Source organism: Myotis lucifugus, unplaced genomic scaffold, assembly GCF_000147115.1.
Source record: "Myotis lucifugus unplaced genomic scaffold, Myoluc2.0 scaffold_2427, whole genome shotgun sequence".
NCBI classification, from domain to species: domain Eukaryota; kingdom Metazoa; phylum Chordata; class Mammalia; order Chiroptera; family Vespertilionidae; genus Myotis; species Myotis lucifugus.
Genome location: NW_005873475.1, coordinates 11,881 through 22,127, shown reverse-complemented (window position 1 = coordinate 22,127; position 10,247 = coordinate 11,881). Strand labels below are relative to the sequence as shown.

At 41.8% G+C, this 10,247-nt stretch overlaps 1 protein-coding gene across 1 annotated transcript; it reads left to right on the top strand.

The window, feature by feature from the left end:
* Nucleotides 1-1,656: 1,656 nt before the first annotated feature.
* LOC102442349 (calcium-dependent secretion activator 1-like) lies at nt 1,657-6,697 on the top strand (the record flags this gene model as incomplete). The annotated part of the gene is made up of 2 exons (XM_006108477.1): nt 1,657-1,890; nt 6,576-6,697. Coding segments are annotated over 2 exons (356 nt in total), but the record flags the coding sequence as incomplete, so codon positions are not given.
* Nucleotides 6,698-10,247: the final 3,550 nt, after the last annotated feature.

Below are 10,247 nucleotides of genomic sequence, written 5' to 3'. Positions count from 1 at the left end.
CTCTCAAGGAACTAGAATGCAAAAGGAATAACTAGACTTTGTGGGAATTACACTAGTGGAAGTCAAAGCTCCTTTCCTGTGACTCTAGCCAGCTTATTCCCCACTCTTCTCTTCCCTCCCCCTCCTCTCATTCTCTTCCTCTCTATATATATCTTTCTCTCTCTTCTTTGCCAGGGATCCTATTCTGCTTCCACCAGGTCCAATATGGCAGCCACTCATGAATCTATATGATCTACTGTTTCAGCTCCACCACTCACTGAAATCTCAATATCTCTCAGTTCAATTGCTTGAGAGAATAAATCTGGTTGATCATTGGCCTTTTAATAGTATTGGTTGGTTGAGTTTGAATCAGGTGCCCATGTAATAGACATATTATTTTTGCCACACAGAATTGGCAAACCAATTCAGATTCCTGTGATCTAGGTAGAGTTCTACCCCCAGCCTCAGGGATGGAGGACATAACTCATGCCTACGCAATTCAGCACAGCATGCTTCTGGCCTTTGGTTCCCAGTATATACATAAGTCAGACTTTTTGGGAGAGAATTCTCAGATTAAAGACTCTCATCTTCCATGGGCATTACAAGAGGGGATATTCACTCTTCCTTTGGTGATGGGATGTTGTGAGGTCTGGATCTTTAGCAACCTTTTTGTGATATTAAGAGGAGCAAGATTGAGCATGGAGCCAACCCAGAGGAACCCAAACCAAGATTTGGAGTAAAAACTCATTCAGTTGTGGTGATGTCACCTGAGTGCTGATTACAGCTGGGTCTACCCCAGGACATTTTCAAGCCAATAGATTCCTTTTATTATTCAAGCCAATTCAAATTGGATTTTTCTGTTCCTGGCAAAAAAAAAATATTTATCAAACTGATTTGTCTTGCCCCTCACCTGATCAATTATAGAGCATGGCTAGGGAGGGCTATTTGATGTTTCAAGTAGGAAATTATTATTTGAGAAGGTGATCAATCCAAAGTATATTCAAGGCACCTGGACAACCCTAGAGGCATGAACACACGAATAAATAGCACAACTAAGGCATATTACTGTTACAACTGAATTCATAAGCAAGGAAGTGAAAAATGGGCTGTTTTGGTACTGAATTGCTTTATATTCTTTTCTAAATAATATTACTCATGCTTTTCATTGCTTCATTAATTTTTTCAATTTTTTTTGAGAAAAGTAACTATTCTTTCAGAAATAGCCATAGGCTACGTTTGAAACATCTTAAATGAGCTCCTTTTGAATTATTTATGTGAGAACATTTCTATAAATATCCAGAAATAAGGTGTCTTTCTGTCAACATAATTAAAAACAACCCATTGCATTTCTCTAAAAAGAAAAACTATTTCAACTGAATCCGGACTTGAAAAATATTACCCCATTTTTCTTTCCACAAATCAGAGAAAATTGGGGGGGGTGGGGGTACTAGAACTATAATAAACCCTTACTTACTCTATGTTCATGTCCATTTGTAACTATTAGGGATTATAACTAGAGGGCAGGCAGCTGTCTACTCAACTAGACTGAACATTTTTCTAGCACGTGCAAAGCTCCCGGGTGGTGGCTACTATCCTAACTCTGGGCTTTAAGATGTAAACCTATGTAAATCGCTCCCTATTTACTCCTCTGTTCATATTTTGCTTTTTCTCTGCAAGGAACGCAAATTCCCCAAGTTTGTATCCAAAGAAATGGAAAACATGTACATCGAGGAGCTGAAGTCGTCCGTCAACCTGCTCATGGCCAACTTGGAGAGCATGCCGGTGTCCAAGGGCGGCGAGTTCAAGCTTCAGAAGCTCAAGCGCAGCCACAACGCTTCCATCATCGACCTGGGCGAGGAGAGCGAGAACCAGCTCTCCAAGTCAGACGTCGTGCTGGCTTTCTCCTTGGAGGTAAAAAGCTCTCGCCCCTGACAGTCTCCTGGCCCAGCAAGCAGCACGCGGTGATCAGAGGCCTTCAATCAGCTTGTGTGTTCCTTGCGCCCCAGGAGCAGTTCCTAAAAGCACTGCTTGCTGAGCACGGGCCGGCTCATCAGCAAGCCATTCCCTGCCCCCGGGAGCCCAGGCTTTTCTCAAGGAAATGCAGTCTTAAGAACCACTTACTCAAGGAAATGCAGTCTTTAAGAACCACTTACTAAATCCCATCTCACATTACTTGTACTGTCTTAAGCCAGTGATCAAGGATTTTGTAAAGAGCTATGCAATTTAGAAAGTTTAAAGTCTGGGCAACCTGGGTTGAAGTTATGAGAGAAGCAATCGAGCATCATTTTGTGGTGAGTTGTAAATTGTCTTTGCCACCATCTCTCCTGTTGGCTCCGTGGAGCCTTTTCAGTTTACCTCACAACCCAAAGGAAAAACCCATTTGGGCCAGAATTCTGGTAGAATGCTCGGTATGTCATTACACTTCTCCATAACTTCTACTCCGCTGTTTGCTGTTTGGACATATCTGATCCAGCTTCATCAGAATTTCCCAGAAGCTGGTTCAGACTGCAGACCCTTTTGACCCAAATCTCTAGGAGGTGGGAATTTAAAGTGGTGCAGTCACTTTGGAAATAGTTTGGTGTTTTCTCAAAAAGTTAAACATAAAACCAAGGTATGTCCAGTGACTCTACTCCTAGATATCTACCCCAGAGAACTGAAAACACATCCCACAGAAACATGCTCACAACAGTTTACAGCAGCATCATTCATAAGAGTCAAACAGAAACAGTCTAAATGTGTATCACCTGGGGAATGGGTCAAGTTTTGTACATCCAGACAAGGGAATACTATTCAGCAATTCAAGGGAATAAACTACTGATATATGCTTTGATATTTAAAAAATACATGATTTTATTGATTTCAGAGAGAGGAAGGAAGAGGGAAAGAGAGTTAGAAACATGAATGATGATAGAGAATCATTGACCGGCTGCCTCCTACATGCCCCCTACTGGGCATGGAGCCCACAACCTGGGTGTGTGCCCTGACCAGGATTCAAACCATGACCTCCTGGTTCATGGTCCATGCTCAATCATTGAGCCACATCGACGGGGCATGCTTTGATTTATTGAACCTCAAAAACATTCATGCTTAGTGAAATAAGCCAGATACAAGTGACCACATGTAGTTTGAGTTCATTGATATGAAATGTCCAGAAAAGGCAGGTCTCCAGAAACAGAAAAGAAATTAGTGTTTCCTGAGGCAGCGGGTGGACACGGACATGAGGGACCTAAAGCTAATTTATGATGATGGCTGCACAACGTAGTAAATTTGCTAAAATCATTGCTTATACTCTTAAAATGGGTTCATTATATGATATATAAACTATGCCTCAATAAAGTTATCAGAAAAAAGCATCTCTAGGCGAATGCAAGCCAGGAATGCGCATGTTAATGAGCTCCCAGGCACTTCTATGCACTCCCAAGTTTGAGACCCATTCATATCTTATTACAGCTCTACCCCCCAGGATTTTATGATGGCCCTAGACTTAGGGAGACCAAGAGAATAGATCAAATTTCTGTAGATGTAATTAGAATGTGTAAAAACTGAATTAATTTAGAACATCATCAAGGCTTGCTGTGAATTAACTGCAGGTAATTTGCCTGTGCTCAGTTTGGGTGGAGATAGCCACATTACAGTATTTCCGACATGCATTTTGCTGTCAAAAGAAGCAGTATTCGGTTAAATATAGACCATTTGTTGTGTGAAAAATGTCATCAGTGTAATTTCACAGAAACTTCCTTTCTTTCCTTTTTTAATACCACTACCTGAGGCACTGAACGCTTTTTCTTAGGTGTCTTTGAATTGGATTATTGCCAATTAGAGGTGGCAATTTATTCCCGACTGCTTCTTGTCGTTCTACAGAGAGGAGAAAACGTGCTTTATTGATTTGCATGAAGCTTTTAAATCTGTAATTTTCTGATTCTTTACCAGTAGACAATATTATACAGCTGATTAGCTGAAATGCCAATGTAGGCGAGTCCCCAGCCATCCTCACATGCGTACATGCTTCAAACGGGCTTTACCCGGTAATTACAAGCACAGAATAAAGCGCCCCAGGGCTCCCCAATGCTTTTAAATTAGAACATAAAATCGCACATCACACCGAAACAGCCAGCAAAAATCATTGTATATCTATTTGTGAGCATGTTTGGGGACATAAAGACAGGAGGCAAGAAGAGGGAGAACGGCTGTCATCTCTTTAGGGAAGGCTGGGTTTGAGTTTTCAGGTTGGAACAAGACAGATTTCATGTAATTATAGAATTACCTGCTGGAAGGGACACCAGAGAGCAGTTAACTGCAGCAAGAGAACCGAGGTCCGGGAGGCCGAGTGGCATGGCCGTGGGCAGGGGGAGCTCTGTTGAAAACTGTAGGAACTTAAAGAATGCCACTAGGAACCGGGCTCTGCCACTATCCACTCAGTGATCCTCACAACAATCTTTGGAGGCATTTGCAGATGAGGAAACAAAGCCTCAGAGAGGTTAAGGAGCTTATAAATGATTGCACAGCTAGTGAAGATGCAGATTCGGGATTTGAACTCAGACCTTTTAAGTTCCAAAAAGTGTGTTCTTTCTCCTGTGCCTACCATTTCTTCTCATTTCTATGATTCTTCCTCATGTAAAATTTTTCAATTCCATACATCATTTGGTCCTCACACAAAAGCCACAGCGAGAGAGGGCACATGTGCCCACTTTACAGATGAGGAAACTGAGGCTCAGGTGTTGGAAAAGAAAAGTGGAGTGACTTCCAGAACAAGTCACTTACCCAACATCACATGAGAAGTACAATGGTTCTTAGAGTATGACTCCTGGATCAGCAGCAACACATTAGCATCACCAGGGAAATTGTTAAAAATAAAAAGTCTTGCCCAGCCAACATGGCTCAATGGTTGAGCATCGACCTATGAACCAGGAGGTCATGGTTAGATTCCTGGTCAGGGCATATGCCCAGGTTGCAAGCTCAATCCCCAATGCGGGGCATGCAGGAGGCAGACAACCAATGATTTTCTCTCATCATTGATGTTTCTATCTCTCTCTCCCTCTCCCTTCCTCTCTGAAATCATTAAAAACAATCTATATATTTTTAAAAGTCTTGGGCCCCACCCCAGACCTACTTATCAGAAACTGGTGGTGCAGCTCAGTAGTCTCTGGTGTCACAAGCCCTCCAGGTGATTTATAGTCACACTAAGTTTAAGAGCCACTGGGCTAATTAGCAGCAAAACTAACTTGTGAATCCTGTCTCAATGCCAGCCTTATTGTACTTCCTGGAATCAAGCCCATACAGAAATGTACGTGTTTGCATGCCCACATCCCTTCCTTGTGTAATGTCATTACCTCTTCGAGAGTATAATTGATTTTTTCAATATACATTACTCATTCTAGATCTCTGATGCATGCCATTGGTTTCAGATTCTTACACCAGTGTCTCTGCCCTCGCCTCATTCCCTCCCCCCTCTCTGATAGGTGACAGGGCGTACCAGTGACTAGGAGAATAACAGCAGGTGACTGAGGAGTTTGAGGGTAGAGGTGGGAAGTGGAAGGACTTGTAAATCAATACACTAGCCTTTTCCTTCCGAGTAGAACAGTGTATGCAGCCACAGACATGTTTTTGGTTTGACCCAGCAATGTTGTCCTGCACAAAAGTTTGGGTATTTTATTCCCCCCTTTTTGAATTATTATCAAAATTTCAAAATCAGATATCTGACTTGGATTCTGATTCAGATTTCCATTTTCTGATAGGAAAAATGAGAGTATCTGGCAACAGTGGGCCAGGGAAAGACAAGGCCACAGGGGCTATGACGACTATCAACTGCTCCACTTAGATGGAGTGTGCTCTCCAGTTGCTACAGTCCCACTACTCCCTCTCGTCTCTGACTGTACTGCTTAATGCTACTTGCCCTTAATCTTAGCACTTCCATCATCGCTTATCCTATATAATAAAAGAGTGATATGTAAATTAACCGTCACTCTGCAACAAAGATGGCGGTGCCCATAGTGGCTGGGGCGGGACGCTGGTGGCATTGCCCTGGCAATGCGAGCCTAGCGTCCGCACACTGGCCGCATGGAGGGAGTGCAGGGAAGGGACCATGGGCCGGAGGCTGGGGCAAGGGATGCTGGTGTTGTTGGTGCAGGCCAGGCTGAGGGACCACTCCCCTCCCCCCCGCCCTGCACAAATTTCATGCACTGGGCCTTTAGTCTTACTATAAAGGCTAATGTAAACTCATGGGCCTGTGTCTCTGCCAAGTGCTGAATTAAAACCTAGATTATTTTTAAAGAAATAAGAGATAGCAGATTTCTTTGTGGAAATGGAAACAGATCCTGTGACTAACATAGAAAAGAGTAGCCATTTCACATTACCTGTCTGGCCCCCGTGAGCATATGAATTAGTAAGACTTGTCTTTCCATCTGGGAGGCAATAAGCTACACAGTAAGAATTACATCTTCATGCTAGACTGGTCCCAGCGTGGCTGGCAGAAACCTAGTGGAAGCCATCAGGTATGTGCTGGCTTTTCGGTAACTTCTTCTCATTCATATATTTCCTCTGGATGGTTCTGCCCATGGTCTTTGGAAATAACTCCCACTTTGTGTGATTGTTTCCAGGTGGTGATCATGGAAGTGCAAGGCCTCAAATCCTTGGCTCCCAATCGCATTGTGTACTGCACAATGGAGGTGGAAGGGGGAGAGAAACTACAGACGGACCAGGCCGAGGCGTCTAAGCCCACGTAAGTTTTGTTTCTCCACCATTTATTGCCCACAAGGCTGTGATCATGGGCTGCAAGGTCCGGTTTCCATGGAAAATTCTAGAAAGCATATACTTGGTTTATTTGTTAAACAAGATGACTTGATTACATTTTATATGGCAGCCATAACCTGTGTTCAAGTTCCTCTAAAGCAGAGAACAGAAGGAAATTAGAGTAACAACATCTTCTCTGGAGGCAGAGAGTCACGACTTCCATCCTTCAGTGTGGTGTGCAGGACAGTTGGACATAACTTTGTTTTATTATATTTTCTAAATAATATTTGGTTTATTATAGAAACAATTTTTTTCCAAGATCATTATGTGCCACAGTTATAAATATATTAGCAAAGCAGTCTGTTACGTTAAACCTAATACATTATTCCTATGGTCTGTGCGTATTTGTCAAACTCTCAAATAGTCACTGTTATAGCCCTACAGTGCTTACAGTTGAGTGTGGGCAACAGAAAAATAATCACACAAATTGATAACTACAAATAGTTATAAACGCTGAGGAGAAAAGAGTGCCTAAACCAGTTTGTGGGGACAGTCAGAGTAGGTTTTCCTTAGGAGTTACAAGCCATTTGGACTAATATTATAAAAGTTGAGCAAGGGCAGTGGGAATGGAAAGTGGATTCCAGGAAGATTCAGCTTGTGCAAAGGCCCTGTGGCAAGGAGGAATTGAAAGGCCAGTGGAGCTGGTGGGCCGAGAATAAGGTATGCCTGAGCTGCCAGTGAGGCAGGAAGGGGACTCACAATGAAGGACCTTGTCCGGCCATGAGGGAAAAAGCCTGGAGAAACATGAGTGATGATGATGAATTCATTTGAGTCAACAACTCTTAGAGCTCAAGGATTCTTGAGAGATCGCTGCTCTCTTCTCTGCCTAACCGATGCCTCTCTCTCTTTCCTTTCTATCTTAATTAAGCCAGCTTAGGCTAATGAGAATCTTTTCTTATTGTTGTTAATTCATAAAGAAAGTCATAGAAGGAGAAACTCCGAACAGCAGCTTACTGCCTCTCCTCCCTCACAGTATTATGCGCTATTTAGCAGAACGTGAATAACTTGCCAGGATGTTCAAACAAAATAGTTCGAAGAAAGCACTGAATGTTTCACAGACTGGAGAAAATATGAGGGCATTGTATGCCTTCAAGTGGTTCTTTGCATGAATAGGCAAAGGCCTCAGATGCTCAGAAGCTGCGTGAAATTAATGAGCATCTGCAGAAGGAAATGGTAACCCGTGCAACTTGTCACTCGCCACCCTCCCTCCCTTTTTGAAACTTAGTTTCAAACTGTAAATGAATGCAGTTTTTTAAAACCTATTATTGATGAAATCCCAACATTTCCCTTACTGTTGCCATGGCCTGGTCATTATCAATGCTATTATATCATACTGCATTATTCACATGTGCTTTTAAAAAGTGCCATATATCCTGGCTGGCGTGGTTCAGTGGTTGAGCGTCAACCTATGAACCAGGAGGTCATGGTTTGATTCCCGGTCAGGGCACATGCCCAGGTTGCAAGCTCGATCCCCAATGTGGGGCGTGCAGGAAGCAGCCAATCAATGATTCTTTCTCATCATTGATGTTTCTATCTCTCCCTTCCTCTCTGAAATCAATTTTTAAAAAGTGCCATATACTTGGTATTTCTGCCAACCTTTTAAGATGTTGGGCCCAATATAGTGTCACAAGTGAAATAAGGAAGGAAAAGGCTCTGATTATTCTAACAGGCTGTTGCTTTATATGTGGTATTTTAACTCAAAATGTAATTCATATCATCTTACTGGGTTTAAAGATGTCAGTTGCCAGGGTAAATAATGAGCTGAATTTTATGCACTTGGGAATGTTTAAAACCAAGTTTCAAATTACAAATTAATATGGAATACTTGGGTCCACCTACTTGAAATACTCATATTTCACATATATATTCACTCATATCCATACATGTACATCATTATGTCTGTATAAAGAAACATCATTTGCTTTTCTAGCTGGTGTATAATTTTTTTATTCCTCTTGAATCAGTGAGTGGGTATTACCAAAACCCCACTGAGGGTAGGTTGGTTGATTGAATGTTTGGCTGGCTGTTTAGTTGGCGGGTTGGTTTCTCAATATAGTAGGAATGCAAGTCAATCAGTCCACAGTGGATACCTAGAGCATTGTGATGAGAATGGTTCTGAAGCCAAATTTGTATTCAGAGGACAATAGTGCAATGATCTACTTATAATGTCTGCCATGCGAATGGAAGGAGTATGATTGCCTGTGTATCCCGAAGAAATAGACCCAGAGTTTGAAATCTGCCAATGCTCTTTCTTCTTTCTGTCTTTTCCTTTATCCTTTCTGTATGAATTCTCCTTATAACCTCTACTCATCTCCCATCTAAATCCACAGTTCTTTTCCTGTGTGTCTTCTTTGTCTTTTCTTTGTCATAGCCCCGTTCTGGTAATCTGCCTCCACCCCAGTTCTATCTGGAGGATAGATGAGCCTGTTTGTGCAGGTGCGTTTTCTTCCTCCCTCCCTCGTTTGGAGAATCCTCTCCATCATTTCTTTTCTTTGAAGCTTATATTTCTTCTCCTTTCATCCCCTCTTCTACTTGCAGCTTCTCCCATTAGTGATCTCCAGCTGTCATCGCTGCTATTTGATTTTGATTATCTCAAAAAGTATCCTTTGGAGAGTTAGCTTTCATCTGTTCTAAAAATTCTTTCATCGTCTGGCAAGTTTAGCTTTTTTCCTGCCCTATTCTTCTTCCGAACCTTGTCCTTGGCCCTTTTTACAGCCAGCTGATACCCATACTTATTTAGTCATTCTAAAACTAAAAATACATCCAAGCCAGTTTTATTTATTACTCATAAATTCTACTGATGCTACTACCAAGTGTTTCACCCAATAACTGGAACACAAACATCTATCGTATCATGTATCTACAAGGAATTTGGCTTTTGTCTTTTTTTTCCAAGTACAGTCATAAATCCAGGAGTACATTACATAACCCAGCTTGTCCAAGAGTGGACTTTTGGAACTTTAATGTATAGAATACGCTAAGGAAAACAATGGCAGGGAGAGTGGCACTTTGGTCAAGTACTAATAAGACTGGGAGATATAAGACATTACATCTCCCTGTCATAGTGAGTTTTTCATGGTGTATGTTGTCATTTCAAAGGCTTTGAAGACTTTGAAGATTTCTAAGAGTAAATAAATTGATTTATCAATACATTTCCCAATCTTTTTTTAACTAACACCTATTGGCATTCATTGGAAATGCTGGTCTATATCGTACAAACCCAGTAATAGAGGGTGAACTTTCTTTCACCTCTTTATCAATGTTTCTCCACTTGGAGCCAGGGCCCTGTCTGGCATGGTTATGGAGGATCAGCTGCACATAAGAATGCAGTGTTCATAAGTTAATTATACTTTTTGTTTGGGAAAAAATGGTGTGTGTGTAGCCCTAACTCATCCTTCATTTTATCAATCTCCTTACAACATGCGGGCTATTTTCAAGCAGACTATATATCCTGGTTTTTAATACAGAAAGCCAGGAGA